The 17874-nt window shown below is 43.8% G+C and overlaps 1 protein-coding gene across 1 annotated transcript in view; it reads right to left on the bottom strand.

Annotated features, from left to right (window-relative positions):
• Positions 1–1870: 1870 nt before the first annotated feature.
• The window catches only part of SH3RF3 (SH3 domain containing ring finger 3), a 56901-nt gene continuing 40897 nt past the window's right edge, over positions 1871–17874 (bottom strand). Inside the window, 2 exon segments of the mRNA XM_015420890.1 lie at positions 1871–2228; positions 12559–12896. Of these exon segments, the coding sequence (XP_015276376.1) occupies positions 2060–2228; positions 12559–12896 (507 nt within the window). The 3' untranslated portion in view covers positions 1871–2059.

Below are 17874 nucleotides of genomic sequence, written 5' to 3'. Positions count from 1 at the left end.
TTATTGCCATGTAGAAGTCAATTAAAATGAATCCTCCTGGAAAAGCTCCCAAATCTCCAATAATTATCACTGTCTAGACAGAGTACTGTGCTTTGAAGAGGCTTCCAACACAATATGTTTGAGTGTGAGGGACAGGCCATTGTATTTAGCAGTGTCCCATAAGGGTTTTCCTCCCCCTATCTGGTTGCGTGTAACAAGAAAGTAAAAAGCTTTCGTCTTCAGGAATCTGACATTAGCTACAGTAAATGATACAATATAAGTATAGTAGCATCGTTTAGTATGGCAAAGTAATATGCAAGCATAAGAGTTCATTACATAAAAGAGAATGGACTCATTTCAAATATGTCTCCTGTGTGCAAAAATGTCTTTTGGTCATGGCTGTTTCACATGTCATTTTGCACAAAAAATGCAAAACTAAATCCAAAGATGATGTTGCATGAGCAGAATAATGAAAACTGTTATTACAGCACTGGGTGAATTCTTGCACATTGTTCTTTTGCTCATGTTCTTGTGCAAGAGGTTAGGGAATGGTGAGGTATGCTCTTTTTCCTCACAGTTCTTTGGATCCCTCTAAATAACACACACGAGTTTTGTAGGTGTTGCTTTTTGGGACTTGTGTAGCCACAACTACTGTTGACTAGACTCTGGGGATTCTCTTGCACATATGCATCAGATGTTTTCTTTATGCAACCAGCTTCTGTGAGGAAGTATTCCTTCATCATGTAGAAGCCAGTTGTCTGCACATAGCTTGCACAAAGTCTCATACAACCATAAGCACGAGCCACATAAGTCCTGTCTGCATATTGGTCAAGGTATGACACCATTTTCATAATCCATATACCAAGGGCAAACACTTTTGCACGTTTGATAAAGGTAATAACAGTTATCTGTGGTATATTAAATCATGTTACCTGCTTTTAAAATTAGTAATGCCATATATATGTAGAGATTCCCTTATCTGCATGGAATATGCACTGCATAATGCTCCTTGCATTTAGAAGAGTACATTTAAAAAACCATCCTATCCGAAATATTGATATAAAAAGGAACAATTAAAATTTAAATGCTACATGCAGACAAGGGGGGGGGGAAGGACCTCTTCACTAATGAAAACGTCACACAGACTTTTAGTTGTGGAAGTCCAGCATACCATATTGGTGGCTTTCCATAATAAATCTCTGATCACAGATGGACTGAACAGCTAGGTTCATGCCACCACTGGACCACACGGCCGTCCTTACATGGTGACAAGATGGTCATGTGACCCTTTGCCACCAATGGAATCAACTTTCAGAATGTGTTAGGAACCACTGTGGGAAAATGTAGTTCTCCACAATGGAAGTGGAATCTCAGGCAAGCCTGCAAGATACATCCCCCCCCCCCAGGCTGGGAGCCAGCAGGCTCTTCCTTTGCGATGGGCACTAGGCGTCAAGATGATTGTACGGGAAGATGCTGATGTGTTCTTACACATAACACACTTTTGATGTATCTAAAACGGCATGCTAGCAATGTTTTGGACTTTTAATTCTGTCTAGCTGGACAGTGTGTGAATTTAGTTGGGTTCTGTTTCCTCTGCACAGGTCCTTATTCCCACCCTGGAAAACAAATTAGTTCCAGAATTTTGTTGCCCCGCCCTGTGACTCAATCCCTCTTGCATAGGCCAGTAATAAGAACACTGCATCTCGGACAAATAAATTACTGCGATATAACAAGTTTCTTAATTTTTTCTTTTTAAAACATATTTTCTCTATAATTTACACGAAGTACAGCGATGGCTGGGTTTGCGTTGTGGATGCCACCCAAACGCATGTCCTCTCGGCCTTTGATTCCAAATAGAAGGCACTGCTCAGACATACTGCAGTATGGACAGCACAGCAAGAGACCCCATCCCTGGGCCTGAATATCAAAGAGCTGGGGCGGGGGAGGTCTTTGGGAACAATAATTACAATTATTGTTATGGCAGTAGATATTAGGAAAGTGTCTCCTTGCTGTTGCTTTTTGTGCTATGGAATTTCCTCTAAAAGGTCTCTCCAGTCCAGAGAGTGCAGAGTGCCGGCCCTCAAAAGCTCTCCACAAAGCTTCCCGGGAAGAGGCCCGACCTGCCATTCCGTTGTAATGTCCCTTTGTACCAGCCGTCTTCTCTTTTCTTGTGGACAAACACAATGTCGCCTTCTTTCAGTTCGATCTCTGCTTCGCTTTGAGGTGGATACGGAACCACGACGCGGTACCTTGAAAGACAAAGGGAAAGGTCTCACTGCAGAGGACTGCGGACTGGGCTATACGCACCACTCTATACCATGACGGCAACTTTGGCGTGGTCAGAGATCCACAGTGGTGACTCCCGGAAACAGCCACATGACATTATACGGGAAGTCTCCCATGCAAGTATATCAGACAGCTTTCTTTTTCCGTGTGTTTTGCTGTAGGTTTAAATAAAAGCTACCCCTTCTCAGATAATGGCTTTTAAAATTCATTTTTTTAGAAATCTCGGGATCTCCTAGTAGTTTCTCAACTGGGCACTGATCTGGACATGTGTATTAAGGACTGCCTGCTTCTGCATGATCTTTACTGGCCCCTTCAGAGGACTTCTGCTGTGTTCTCCCATCATCTAGAGCAGAGGTGTCGAACTCATTTGTCATGAGGGCCGGATCTGACAAAAATGTCACTTTGTTGGGCCGGGCCACGTGTGCCAGGTACCAGAGATATAATGTAACGTAATGCTAGGTGTCAGAGATATAAACTGTATAAAGCAGGGGTGTTGAACTCATTTGTTATGAGGGCCGGATCTGACATAAATGAGACCTTGTTGGGCCGGGCCATGTGTGTCATAAAATGTAATGCCAGGTAGCGGAGATATAAACTTCATAAAGGGCACAAACATAAGGGGTTTTTAAACTTATAATAAAAACATGCTTAAAACATTAGCACTCTTGCAATATTTTGTTTAACAGTGTCTGATAAATGACACCTCTTGCTCTGAATTATTGCATCAAAATGTCTGTGCTGTTGCAATCTTGAGTATGGTGTTCAGGTGTGTATCTGTAAGCTGCAAATCTACGATGACGCAGCAGCAGCAGAACCGGAAGAAGAAGCAGAAGACAGCCAGTTCCACTGCAGGCCTGATAGAAGCCCTCCAGGGGCATCATCCGGCCCCTGGGCCGCATGTTTGACACCCCTGGTATAAAGGACCAAGTTGTGGTAAGCTCCAAGTTGTTGTATCTTCACTGCAAGGCCCCATGGACTGGGAGGGGGGTGCAGAGGGAAACCCATATGGACAGACTGGAGAGCCAGCAATGCAGCACTGGGCAGATGCTCCCACTCTGCTTGACTGCTACAGACAAGGTTGTTCCACCATGCTGAAGGCACTATTGAAGTGGCTCTGCCCACTTCCCCCGCCCCAGCAGTCTTCTGTTCCCTCCCTTGAACTAGTTGCTCATGGGCTGCATAAGAGCCCTGGATGGGCTGGTTCTGGCCCCTGGGCTTTATATTTGACACCCTTGATCTAGAGTATAAGGGATACTGTGTGTATGTATGTGTGTGTGTATGTGTGTATATATACATATATGAAAATACCTTTTCTGGAGAATCACCAAGATTGGCCAAATCCTCCTTTGCCCTCTCATGGTTGGCTTCCCAGTGCAACAAAACTGTTTTGTTTCACAGGTTCTCTGATGTGTGGTGGTGCTAACAGTGAATTGGGAGTCTGTTTTATTTGCAGTCTGGAGACTGTTGCACATACCTTTTAATATTTTTTTCAAAAGACTGCCGTGTTTTCTATGATGATATAAATTTGCTGTAAATTGCTCTACGGATCCCACTGGATGGAATGGTCGGGTATAAATGGCTTTAAATAAATACCTACTTAAATAAAATGCTCACTGGCTACAACATTGTCGCGCGCCATGTTGCTTATAAGCACGTTTGGCTTTGCAGTTCCGAGCGGTGCTCTAAACTACCTGACGAAAATCTTCTTATCTTGACAAGATAACAGAGCCATGTAGATTATGTATCAGTGCTCACCAGCCATCCAGAATCAATTGGTCACCTTTCCTCTTAGCCATTAAATCTAGCTGTCACTTCTTCTATGTGTATGAGAGCAAATAATAAAGGGTTGAAATGTGAGCTGCAGAGAAAACAGCCTATCACACTGTCATGGGCAGAGACGCTACACTTGCTTTAGGGAGCGCTGCCAATTTCAGCCATTATGCAAATGAATGCTCGCATTATTTTAGACATGCTGCTCCAATGCTGACTAATTATGTTATTAGATTAGAGCACTTTCCCAACTTAAATTGTGTCAGATCTCAGATCTTCCCACTGTATACTGATGTGTGTAATGAAATGTACAAAACAGGTGTAAGTGTATTGGACCACACTATGGTGGCAAAAGAATACTCAAACTTTCACATGACTGAAAACACTCGTGAGTTACATGTATACACGCCAGTTTGGTGTAGTGGTTAAGTGTGCGGACTCTAATCTGGGAGAACCGGGTTTGATTCCCCACTCCTCCACTTGCACCTGCTGATGTGACCTTGGGTCAGTCACAAGCTCTGGCACAGCTGTCCTTGAAAAAGAGCAGTTTGTGTCAGAGTTCTCTCAGCCCACCCACCTCACAGGGTGTCTGTTGTGGGGAGGGGAAGGGAAAGGAGTTATTAAGCCGCTCTGAGACTCCAAGTGAAGGGCGGGGTATAAATCCAATCTCTCCTCTCTTCCTCTTCTTGTGGAAAGTGCCGTCACATTGAAACCGACCTGTAGGGTTTTCTAGGCAAGAGATGCTCAGAGGTGGTTTGCCATTGCCTGCCTCTGTGTAGCAGCCCTGGAATTCCTTGGTGGTCTCCCATCCAAAATACTGCCCAGGGCCAACCCTGCTTAGCTTCCACGAACTGACGAGATCCTGCTAGGCTAGGACATCCAAGTCAGAGCATGTGTATTCTACGTGGTTATTCTATCGGGAAAACAGTTCTGGCTTGGATCCTAAGCCTTCTTTCTGCTTATGCCTCTCTTTAACCATTGGGGAGGCGGTCCTTCTCAGCTCGTACCGCTCTTTTGTCCGCAGAAGCACCTAAGGCCAGAGTAGTGTGCTCTGCAGTGGAGGGCTGCCTTTGCCATGGGAAAGGACACCGTGCAAGGGGAAACGAGGTACAGGATCTGAGCTCGGTTCAGGTTCTCAAGCTGCCTAGAAAGCACTAACAGAAAATCTGATCATTTCAGCTGATTAGCTTCATGTGCTCCGTCTTTATTTAGGGTATCAAAAACCCAGTAAGAATCTGATCTAGACCAGCATGCTTTAATTAACTAATCAGTGAGATTAATGCATTTAATTGTAGATTAAAAATTTGCACCCATTAACCGAGTAATTAAATTATGGAAATTCATTGCCAGCGGATGCAGCAATGGCCACAAGCATAACTGGCTTTAACAGGGGATTAGATTATTGGAGAATAGATTCATCAATGGCAGCTAGCTACAGAGAAAGGAAGTAACCCTTTGGGTACGAGTGCTAGGCCTTGGTACCATGTTTGTTGACTCTAGGATAAATGGTTGGCCATGATGTGAAATAGGACGTTGGACTAGATGGACCACTGGTCTGATCCATCAGGATCCCATAGGACACAGATGACAAGCAAAGACTTTAGACCTTTGGATGCTGCATGATACTTTGGTATTTCCTTCTTGCAATGAATTGTAAATTTTGCTTGTTTAAGGTGGCAATTGGTTTTCTTTAAATGTGAATTGCCTCCATTCCTGTGTCAAACAGATGTGGGATATGCAATTTAGTGGGCTGCAAGGGCATGCAAGTTGGGATTGCTGCATCTCCCTGCAATTTTTCCTTGCATCCCCCCCACCCCACCCCACCCCTGGGTACTGCTCACCTAGCTGGGCTCCTCTCTAGTGTGTTATAGTCCACCTGGGAGAAAAGTGCCTGGTGGGTTAAGCCTAACAGGGAAGGGGGATCTTAGCATTTGTCACCTGCACATTCCTTTGGCCTTTTAAATCCCACCCTTACCTCCTGCCTTTCATGTGCATGGGGAAGCCTGCATCAAGGTTGTGGAGCTGCAGCCATCAGCAAGAGCTCTGTACAGAGACCTATCATGCTGAAGAGTAACTGTCTCCTGCCGCCCAGGATTTTCCAAAGACCGCCTGTGGAGGACCACCGTCCACCCAAGAATTCCACCCCAGTGTTTCAATGACTGTGACTGCTGCAGAAGGATAGCTGCCAAAAAAGGGGGGGAAGCCAGTGTACAGTACAAGGAACAGCAAAGAACACACCACTGACTGAAAATAAATGCACAAGCAAAATAGCAAGTATATAATAATCATATAAGCATAACAGCAAGTATAATAAGAATCAATTGGCCAAGGTGCCATACCCCAGGACACCAATTCTATATGCATTACCTAAAATACATAAAAAAGGAAACCCACCCCCAGGACGTCCTATTATATCAGGGGTAGGATCTGTTTTTGAACCCATATCTCAGTATTTGGATCATATCCTACAGCCTCTAGTAATTAAGATAAAATCATATATTAAGGATACTACACATTTCATTCAACAGGTAGAGAATAGGCTATTTATGGCTCAGAAAATTTGATGACTTACACTTCAATTTGGACCCTGATATCTGTTGACACATGGAAAGACTGTAGACTGTGCTTCTATTATGCTTTATTATTGCACCTTGGCCAATTGATTCTTCTTATACTTGCTGTTATGGTTATATGATTATTATATACTTGCTATTTTGCTTGTGCATTTATTTTCAGTCAGCAGAAGGATAGCTGGCAGAAGGGAGGCGGGTGCTGGAGACAACGGCCGTCACACTTCCAGCACAGAGCATTCAAGCTCTTCGTTATTTAATGGCTTATTATCCCCATCCCCTTCTAGTGAGATACAAGTAGAGCCATAAAGCAGGGAAGGCAGAAGTTCTGGAACGAAGATTCTTTCTTTGGGATGGGGAGGTCATCCCAAAGGGGGAGGGACAGGAGGAGGAGAGGCTATAAAAACTCTGGACACGGGGAAGAGAGGGGCCTCTTCCATTTTTGGGCAGCTCTTTGGATGTATACAAGCCACGATGGACAAAGCTTTCGCCTGGAGACTCCATCTCGCCCATGAAGTAGGGGACAATGGAGAGGAAGCCCAACCCGGAGATCAAAGGTTATGGTGAACTTCAACTTACTGCAACTTCAAGTAAAACTTTCCTGTCTTAAAATTCAGCATCATTTGGGAACCCCCTAGTGTAAGCCCAGAAGACTGCGTGTTTCCACCTTTTTTTTGTTCCCTTTCTAATTGCTTGAATGGCACCTGTGTATTCCCTTATTCATTTACTAAACTCTCTTATATTTTAAGTGATGTACGTCTGATCTCTGGAAAAATGCCACATCTATGTGGTCTTGAAACGGGGAGGTACAGCAGAGAATTTCTCCATCCTGGGAGCACGACAGCTCTCAGGTACCAAGTTGTGATAGACTGCCTCTGCACTTGCTCGCAGAAGGGCAGTGGAAGGCACGCACAACAACTAGGCAGGGCCTCTAAATGGCAACACAGGAGTGCCAGAACACAACTGCTTTCGCTCACATTGCATCACGTCCTCTCAATGTGCTATAGCAATCATTTGCAAGTTACTGGATTTTCCTCTTTCATGCAGGTAAATCCAGTTGCAAACATCCGCTATAGTGCACTGAGAGGGCATTACACAATGATGGATGAAGACAGCCTCCCGATATTCCTAAGATCCACTGGTAGCAGTTAGTGGTTACTTAGGGGGTAACTTGTACCTCAGGGGGCTCCTCTGACCTCCAGGGGTTCCAATCAGAAGGAACAGGGAAGGGCTTGAGAGCCCATTCCATCATAGCACTTTTATGTATGTATTAACATCTAATTACTACAAGCCAATAGTCAGTAAATTTTAAGGCTTGGTTCTTACAGCCCAGTTCCCTTTGAGTGCTGGCCATTGCAGACGTGGTGCTCACTTCCTCCGCCACTAGCACTTCCATGTGCAAAAGAAATCCTTGACAAATATTGATTTTCAACATGCAGAAATGTTAGCAGCAGAGGAAGTGAATGCCACAGCAGCTGGAGAAAAGTGCAAGGTAAATGATGTCACAGGATCCAAGACCTTATCTTCAATGGGCTAACTGCTCTAATCTCAGCCTATTTGCATGATATTTTTTCCTAGTGCCAGTATACTTTGTGTGCAGCTGGCTATTTCTACTATTTGTGCTATTTAATGAGCACAAGTTAGTACCCTACAGTGCTGAGACATATTGAGAAATCTCTCTTTAGTCAAGAGATAAGAACACTCAACTGACATTACCAAGGAATTTCAGGTTACTCTATCAAACCCGTTTAACTGGGTATTTTGGGGCCACGCACATCACTTGTTCGCTTATGGGGATTGTGACCTTTTCCTACCCTGCATTTGACATGTAAGCCCCATACAGTTTGCATGACCTGAGAATGAAAATGACATAAAGTGCCCCTGATCTTATCATGAGTTAGTTACTTTCCCCCTCCAATCTATTTCAATCATAGGTTCATATTTTCAGTATATAAAAACTGGAGGATGAAGTTAGCTCATCCTTTGATTGTGAACGAAAACCCCTTATATACAGTTTAATGCATTAGAATTGTCTCCAGTTTCTGTTCTTTTTTTCTTACTGAGGCTGCTTCCACACAAGGATTTGCTCTCAAACTGGAGTGTTTCGGGGTTGTTGTTTTTTTGGAGCTCCTGTACAATGCCATCCTATACTTGCGTACCTTCTATTGCGTTCTGTGCTGCAGGGAGGTCTGACTTCAGGTTTTTTCCAACATGCTTTTCTCTGAGGTTTCAGAGTCAAAGCAGGTTTGTAAAACACGTGGACAGAAAGGTGTGGATTTCAGAAACTCAATGCCTGTATCTGTGTGCTATTTTTCACTATTAAAAATGACAGTAAGTATATCTCTATAACACTGTAGCAATATAATGACTAGTGGCTTTTTAAAAAACAAAGCTGGCAAAAAGCCCACTGGCAGCATGGGGTGACAGTGGGTAAAAAGGGATTGGGAGAAAAAATGGTGAATTGGCTGCTGGGGGAGCTCCATTGCTAATATGAATGCTTGTGCATTTGCAGCAGCAATGAATCCACAAAAAGGCATCACCCCAGTGTGGAAGCAGCTGGATTCCACATATTATACAGCAGACTGGAGCTGTATATCATGAGAAATGTAGGCCTGAAGTAACATTTATTTATTTATTTATTTATTTAATTTCATTTATACCCCGCCCTCCCCGCATGCGGGCTCAGGGCGGCTTACAACCATAAGGCACAAAAGTGCAATAAAATACAATAAAACAATTTAAAACAATTTATACATGGCAACGCCCAAGGATCCCGCGTGACTAGAAAACCCTCTCTCCAGTATTGCACAACCCTATCCGTTCCAGGGGAGGTTACTGTGGCCCCCTGATATTATGGCAATCCTATACTGTATTTCCCTCCCTGTAATGTGTAATTAAACTTATCTATGTCCTGGAGTAATTTCTTCATGTTGCCTGTATAATTGGCTACAGCAGATGCACAATGCAAGGACAACAGGATAGGGTTAAATTTTACCACACATTATGGAGAACAAAGGGAAGAACTTGAAATGGACCCATGTTTAGTCTGAACCTGATAGCTGCAGTGGAAAGGTGGAAAAGGCAATTCCATGAACTCGCTGCATTTATAATTGGATTAAATCCACTCCAAAAGGTCTGTTCTCAGTCATGTTTGGCACCTACATAAAACGTGAAGGCTCTAAACAAGGAATATTTTGGAATATGTAGTGGAAACACCACGGGTAGTTGCAATAGGCAATGACTGTCCGGCATATGTGTCTATTGTGTAGGCAGGCATCAAAACGCTACTACTGCATAAACCATGAATCAACTAATGATTTTATGTATCAGTGAAATCCACCTCCCCCCATCCTACCCGGAGACCTGTATGGATCAAAATAATCTGTTCTACTTTGCCAATGAAATATACTTACAATGCAGGCAAGAATGTACAGCTTTCAGAGATGCAAAAGTTCCTGCTCTGCCAGATGTGAAATGTAACGTTAAACACATCTTTAAAAAAAACATACTTCTGAGCAATTCAGTGTTTTAATGAGCTCAAATGGATTTGGAATGAACTTCTAGGCAAGTATTTAATGCAGCCGCTCAGATGATTCCAGTGATGGCATAATCCTTCCTGGTGTGCTAAGGTAATTAATATTCCTCATTTACAGGCATAAAGAGCCATATGATCAGTTAAAGAATGTGGATTCACCAGTAATAGGGAAGTTAATTCATAAATCAATTAGAAAATCTTGCCTGCTGAGTATAATTAAGGTTATTTCAATTAGAGGTTATTCTCATACTTTGGAAATCAAAATGCCGAAAACTCAGAATCAAATTCTTAACTGCTGCACCGCGCAATTAGGACTATCTGTAATGTTTTAATGGTTCCATCTGTATAAATCCACTTGCAGTTCATTGTGATAACATCAAACATCTAGATAGGCCTTTGATTGCATGTTACAGTCCATAATTTGGAGCTCTGCTTTTGCTTAACTTTTATTCCTAGGGCTAAGAATGGTTGTGATTTGTAAAAAAAAAAAGAAAGGAAATGAGTAACAAGTGTCACTTTTCTGTTTTTGGCTAGCACCACGACATCAATATGACAGTAAAGGCCTTTTGCATTCAATTCGGGGAATGTTCTCACTGGCCCTTTTTGATAGTAGCCATATAGAGAAGTCTTAGAGATTTATAAAAAAGAGAATCAGCTTTGTAAAGCTGGTGGCAATTCATATTTATCTCCGACAGGCAGGTGATTGGCTATTTTAGATTTGATGTAGGGCCTTTTCTTTAATGGTCGCTCAGCTTCCAGATCCTAAAGGCTTAAATCTGGTTCTCAGGAGGGTTATCATCAACTCCAAAGAGGCCGAACAAGAACATGATCATTCCTGGGTGTCTCGTCTACCAAAGGCAGAGGAAGGAGAACTCTTGCAAAATATGGAATCACAACTGCACACGGAATTTTGGAGAGCAGACAGTATTTAATCTGTGTGAGATCCATCTTCTGTTTTAGTGCCAGGGCTTAACTGTGGGCTATAGGAAGAACAGGCTAAGGGTCTATGGACAGATTCAGAGTGCATTTGTCTCACAGTTGAGTAGACTGAGGAAGTCATTGTACTACAGAGATTAGGGTGAGAGTAGTTTCCTGGCAGTTTTGAAGCCTGGCCTCTTTGTTTCTAAAAAATACATTCAGGATTTGGACTGGACATGGGTTTGGGACTGTGCTAAAGCTCTTGGAGCTGATTGTAGCTGAAATGCTTTGTTGAAAACAAGTGCAAGGAATCAGAGAGGATTGGATCTAGGTGGACAAGCAGGAAGCTTTCACAAAACTGTAGCTTCTAAGCTTCAAGTGCCTGCCTTTGAACAACATCAGCCAGGGCATTTATAAAGCAAGGGACGAGAATCACATGTCTGCACCTTTCTTTTGTATTCCTTGCTCAATCCATTGCTATGTAGAGAGTATGTGTACTTTTTACTTTTAATAAGTTCTACACTATTTTGAATGCTTGGAAGTTGTTTTCCATACCACATAGACCTCCACTGTTTGAACATACTATTTAAAATGCGTGCTGGGAAACGGAGGTGATCAGTTGCTAAATCGTTATTTCCCTGGGAGTGTGAAAGTGTGGCCAGCAGTGTACCCTGTAAGCCAAGTCAGTGTGAGCTAGCTCACAGTTTTTTAGCCTCTGGCTCACACATTTTTGTCTTAGCTCAGGAAGGGATGGCTCCAGAGCAAACTAATTTATGCAGTAGCCAAATGGCTCGCTCACAACTTTGCCAGTAGCTCACAAGGTAGAATTTTTGCTCGCCAGATTCCACAGGTTAGAGGGAGCATTGGTGGCAAGCTGTCTCCCTTGTAACCAGTCTCTGGGTAGCAGGAGATGCAGGCAGCTGGAAAAGCCTTAGAACAGCAATGTGGGAAAGAAAGCCAGGAGTAGGTAATTCCTAAAAACAACAGTTGGTGGCAGCATACTGAAGAACTGAGAAAGGGAAACTCCTCCAAGGCTTGGGTGCGCTGCAAGAGCAGCATGACACCAGGGGGAGACTCCAGACAGTTGCTTGGTGCCTAGATGCCTCGGAGGGCTGAATGGAGTGGTGTTCACAGGTCAGTGGGACCACTCTTTCACACGGACGTCTAATTACTACGAATCTTCCAACGTTGGTGGCAGCATACTGAAGAACTGAGAAAGGGAAACTCCTCCAAGGCTTGGGTGCGCTGCAAGAGCAGCATGACACCAGGGGGAGACTCCAGACAGTTGCTTGGTGCCTAGATGCCTCGGACGGCTGAATGGAGTGGTGTTCACAGGTCATTGGGACCACTCTTTCACACAAATGTCTAAATACTACGAATCTTCTAACAAAAAAAAGTTGTGTTTTTCTCACCCTTGTATGCTGTTACTAACTAACTAAAAATGCATGCAAATGCAAACAGATATGCAAGCAAGAGGCAGGATCCTGCACGTTTGGGTACCTTTCTCGAGACAATGGCTTAGGCTCCGGACGGATGGCTGCCATCGAAAGAGGCGGCTGCCTTATGGGAGAAGGGATAGAAAAATTCAAATCCAAGGAGCCTGTTTTTCTGTGCAGCGGTTCCATCTCCATTGCTCCTTGCATTTCACTTTCGATGGGGCACGAGCCTGCCCTCCCGTGGCTAGAGAGAGAAGACAGTTCGGGTCCTATGGCGCCCTGCAGCATCCCCTCCACCACGGACAGGGGGTCATGTGTCGGGGACATTGACGGAGGAGAGCGGGGTTTCTTTTTCGTTGACGCTCCGGCCAGAAGTTTCAAGAGTCCACTCTTCTTTTCTTTCTGCATATAAATGAAAGAACACAAAAAGAAGGAAAAAAAAAACAGAGTGAAATTTGAGTATAGATTTTTAAAGCAATGCCACCTAATATGCATCACCTTCCACTTCAAAGGTAGATTTTTAGATCTGGAGTGACACCAAGCCCAAGTAAAAAAGGTATACTTATGTCAATACGTATTTTGTTAAAACAACACAGGAAAGTTTCTTTTTTTAAAAAATGCAGTAACCTCAACAAAGAAAGGATCATCATTTGCAAATCACATTTGTTAAGGAGAACCAGATCAGTAAATGCAATATAGAATCTCTGGGTTGGAGGGGGGGGGGCAGTAGTAGTAAGTCATCTGGGGAGGGAAAAATCCCCTTTAAAGCCACATTAGGATGCTGGGAAAATGAAAAAAGAAGCCTTTACGACACCCCACAGGCCAGCAGATTTACAGCCCAGTCCCATTCAGAATCCTACTGAAACTTATTCAAGGGGCTTACTCCCAGGAACTTCTTTTTAGGACCGTGCCATTACTCTCGCATAAGCTTTCATGGACGACAGGCCACCTCATCACACGCATGAGGCAGCTCACAGATCTATTGTCACACACAAAAGGAAGAAACTGTGAACAGTGGGGATGAACTGCAAGAGGTATAACGCGTGATGTTTCTATGCAAAAAAGGCAAAAGTACACAAGACAAACACAGTGATCATTCACAACAGCTGTGACTGGGGTGAAAAAGTCTGCCTAGTTACGTTAAGCAATTTCACTCCTCTACCAGGCGTCATTGCTGTTTAAGAAGAAACATGCCATCCGGGTGCAAGTGTCTCATGGCAACGCTGTCCACGGTGCGTTCCGGGCAAGGGGCACTCAGAGGCGGCTTGCCATTGCCGTCCTCCGTGCAACAATTTCGTTTTCCTTGGCGGTATTCCATCCAAGCACTGAATGTGCTTGCTTAGTTCCCAAGGCCTCCGGCCAAACTGGGCTACTTAGGCTGCTTATCCCTCCCATTTTCATCATCAAACTCTGATTACAATTAAAACTGTTGCTGAGTTCAGCGATTTTGCAGCGCTGTCCACGGTGCGTTCCGGGCAAGGGGTACTCAGAGGCAGCTTGCCATTGCCGTCCTCTGTGCAACAATTCATTTTCCTTGGCGGTATTCCATCCAATCACTGAATGTGCTTGCTTAGTTCCCAAGGCCTCCGGCCAAACTGGGCTAATCAGGCTGCTCATCCCTCCCCATTTTCATAATCAAACTCTGATTACAATTAAAACTGTGGCTGAGTTCAGCGATTTTGCACTCATGTCCCCTTTGAAGTTCCTTTGTTGAAGAACGGTGACTTTTACATCGAGTGTCCTAGTAGATTGAAATGTTTACAGAAATGGTGTTTTCTAATGTCACATTTAGGGGGAAGGCGACATGGTGTAGCCCAATCTCGTCAGATCGCGGAAGCTAAGCAGGGTCAGTACTTGGAAAGAGGACCAACAAAAAAGAGACTCTACAGAGGAAGGGAATGGCAAGCCACCTCTGCTTCTCACTTGCCTCGAAAGCCCCTTGCTGGGGTCACCCTAAGCCAGTTGTGACTTAATGGCACTTTATGCTTAAAGGTGTTACAGAAATGGTGTTTTCTAATGTCACATTTAGGGGGAAGGCGACATGGTGTAGCCCAATCTCGTCAGATCGCGGAAGCTAAGCAGGGTCAGTACTTGGAAAGAGGACCAACAAAAAAGAGACTCTACAGAGGAAGGGAATGGCAAGCCACCTCTGCTTCTCACTTGCCTCGAAAGCCCCTTGCTGGGGTCACCGTAAGTCGGTTGTGACTTAATGGCACTTTATGTTTAAAGGTAAAAGGTAAAGGTTCCCTTGCTCGAAAGCCAGTCAAGTCCGACTCTAGGGTTGCGGTGCTCATCTCCGTTTCAAAGCCAAAGACGTTTCCGTGGTCGTTTCCGTGGTCATGTTACCTTCCGTGGTCATGTTACCTTCCGTGGAATGCTGTTACCTTCCCACCGAAGTGGTACCTATTTATCTACTTGCAATTTCTTGCTTTCGAACTGCTAGGTTGGCAGGAGCTGGAACTAGAGACGGGAGCTCACTCCGTCATGCGGCACACTCGGTTCTCGAACTGCTGAACTACCAACCTTCCACAGCCTGCAGTTTAGCGTCTTAACCACTTGAGCCACCGCAGCTCCTTACTTTATGCACACAATGTCACATTTGTGTTTCTTGGGTCTTCTGTGAACAGTCTGACCTGTTTCTCTCTTGTAGACAGCAGAAGGGCATTGTTGACAGATTGTTGACAGGCGAAGCAAGTCAGTGAGCTCCTGATTGCCACCCTGCTTATCCTGTATACTTCTGGGCTCACTTTTATGCCTTGGAGGGCCAAACGACATAGGTTGGACTTCCCAACATTCTCTTTAACAGTAAGAAGCAGATGTGGGGACAGGGACCTGGATTGGGTCGTGGTGCTCATTATTCCCCTTCTTCCTACTACTCTTTCTTCAACAGAAACTACTATCTAGAGAGTAATTTTAAGCAGTCCCAGTCAGATCCTACTCAGGTAAATTCACTGGAATTACTCCCCGGGAAGTACTGTCAGGGTTGTACTGTAAACTCCACTAACGGTCACTCTAAGTCACAGCAGAGTAAAAAAGGCAAGCATCCTTTTCTGCTACTGGAGGTGATTTCTCTTGGGGAAATACCAAGATGAGGGGGAGGAAGGCGGGTGGGAAAGGCCATTGTCTATGAGGTACAGCAAGCACCTGGCTCGGCTCTCATGTTTCTCCCAGCCCCGCTGCTACAGCTGCACAGAGCAATTTCCAACAACAATCCTTGTAATTGTGAACAGTCCACATGAAGCTGTACTCATAAGAAACATGTACTTCAGTAGAATGACGAGGAGGAATGACAAAATGGTGAAGCCGTTTCAGGAAAAAAGGTGCGGCAAGCACTCACACTTCCCAAGTCATCAGGACATTTGCATTAAAAAGGCATTACAAAAAGTTTTGAAGACGTTCAGATTCTTTTTTAAATGGAAAGATGATATAAATCGATTTCGTGCGATAAAAGTTCCAGTCTTTTAAGTTGACATCCCAGTGGAATGCTTTCATTCTACATTTGGTTTTCAAACAGGCCACAGGGGTTGATTTCAGAAGAGTGAGCTCAGCCATGTAATCAATTACTACATTAATTAGGAAGCCTTTATGAAACAACATTGCAGAGTTTTGAAATATTAAATAATGTACAAAGACTGAAGAAATTTTAAGATGTAAAAGGTTAACTGAAAGTCATGGATAATCTAATGAAACTGATGACCTGAAAACGTTTTTTTAAATACAAAAGGAAAGAGAGAAAAAATGTATTTGAAACATGTGGGCGAACATCCAATGCTGCAGTGATACATAAGGTTTTCCAGCTAGCAGAAATGAAATGAGCACAAAATTGGTGACATTATTGACCAGTGCGGCTTTCAAGTTTTCACATATACAGAAGAAAATGGTTTATTGACTGCTGGGATTTACACACCCACACATGTAGGAAGGAAAAGTTAGCTAATGCACTGAATATTCTGGAAGGCTTATAAAAGATTCAGTGATGAAATGCCGCTTGCAGCATGGTAATACTTTCAACTTTACATGTATGTGCTCTGTTCAATTTCCTGGCTTTCAGCAGAAGAGTTTTTTTATTTTATTTTGGAAGCTAAACAGATAAAACCACTTCGCCTTACATTCTTTAATCTCATTAAATGACAGACACCTATGTAACCCAGGTGACAGAAAGAAGGGCAAGTTCAAGGTTTAGGGCCTGCTTTCTTAAAGACCCCCCCCCCCACTCACACACCTTGGCTTAAGCAAAGCAACTATTTATTAAAACAAGGAAAATACAGGTCTGCACACAGGGTATGGTACTCCCCACCCCCAAACTCCTTTCCCTTCCCAAACGAAAGGTCCAGGAGTCCGCGTCCCAGAAATACTGCTTTCTTGTTCAAGCTGGTCCACCTGCAGTCCCTCAGAGGCAGGCCTCCAGTTGGAAGGAATGTTCTCAAGGCCTTCCTCCTCACCATCCTAGAAAAGAAATCAGCTTCAGTTCAAAGATAGATGGTCTGGAGGCCAACCTCTTCCAGAAGAAGTGATTTCCATCAAGGGAGGGCCCGCACCAGACAAAACCTCCTTCAGCTGAGGCCTCTCGAGCACTCCGGTCCTCGGAGAGACAAAGGATTAGGCCTCATGCTCCACATCCTACCCAGTTTTTTCTCCTTCCAGTCACTCCTACACACACTCCTCCCAACTCCTACACACACTCCTCCCAACATGCAAATTAAGTAGTTTCATTCGCCCACCCAACAGGATGTATCCCCAAAGCTCTACACTTACATATGTACAGCTCTATCTGATACGAAAATTGAGATTCTAGTGTGTGTGTGTGCATGTGTGTTGTTTTGTCAAGTTGCTTCCAACTTATGGAGACCCTATGAATCCTATCGTTAACAGCTTTGATTAGGTCTTGCCAACGGAGGTCCAGGGCTTCCTTGATTGAGTCAATCCATCTCTTCTTGGGTCTTCCTCTTTTCCTGCTGCCTTCAACTTTTCCTAGCATTATTGTCTTCTCCAGTGACTCTTGTCTTCTCATAATGTGACCCAAGAGCGATAGCTTCAGTTTAGTCATTTTAGCTTCTAGGGAGAGTTCAGGCTTGAGTTGACCTAGAACCCACTTTTGGTAGGTGGTTTTTATTTCACTTTTTGAAAATAAGAACTACAATGGCATATCTCAATTAACTAGCATATGTGGGATGCCATTTCCCCTTCATTTAACCAACTGCCATAAACTGGACTGCTCTCTCCTTGGAAATCAGCACTCAAATTTCCTTCAAACGTTGTATCACCCTCAACTGCATTACACTAAGTAGGAAATGTGCCCAGCTTTGCTGATAACAGAGCAAAGAACCTGGGTTTTCTGCCTAGTGTACATTCAATCAAAAGTCCCACCTAAGATGGGTAT

Source organism: Gekko japonicus, unplaced genomic scaffold (assembly GCF_001447785.1).
Source record: "Gekko japonicus isolate JY-2015 unplaced genomic scaffold, Gekko_japonicus_V1.1 scaffold2540, whole genome shotgun sequence".
Taxonomy (NCBI): Eukaryota; Metazoa; Chordata; class Lepidosauria; order Squamata; family Gekkonidae; genus Gekko; species Gekko japonicus.
The sequence above is the reverse complement of the archived record's forward strand: the minus strand, read 5'-3'. Positions and strand labels throughout refer to the sequence as shown.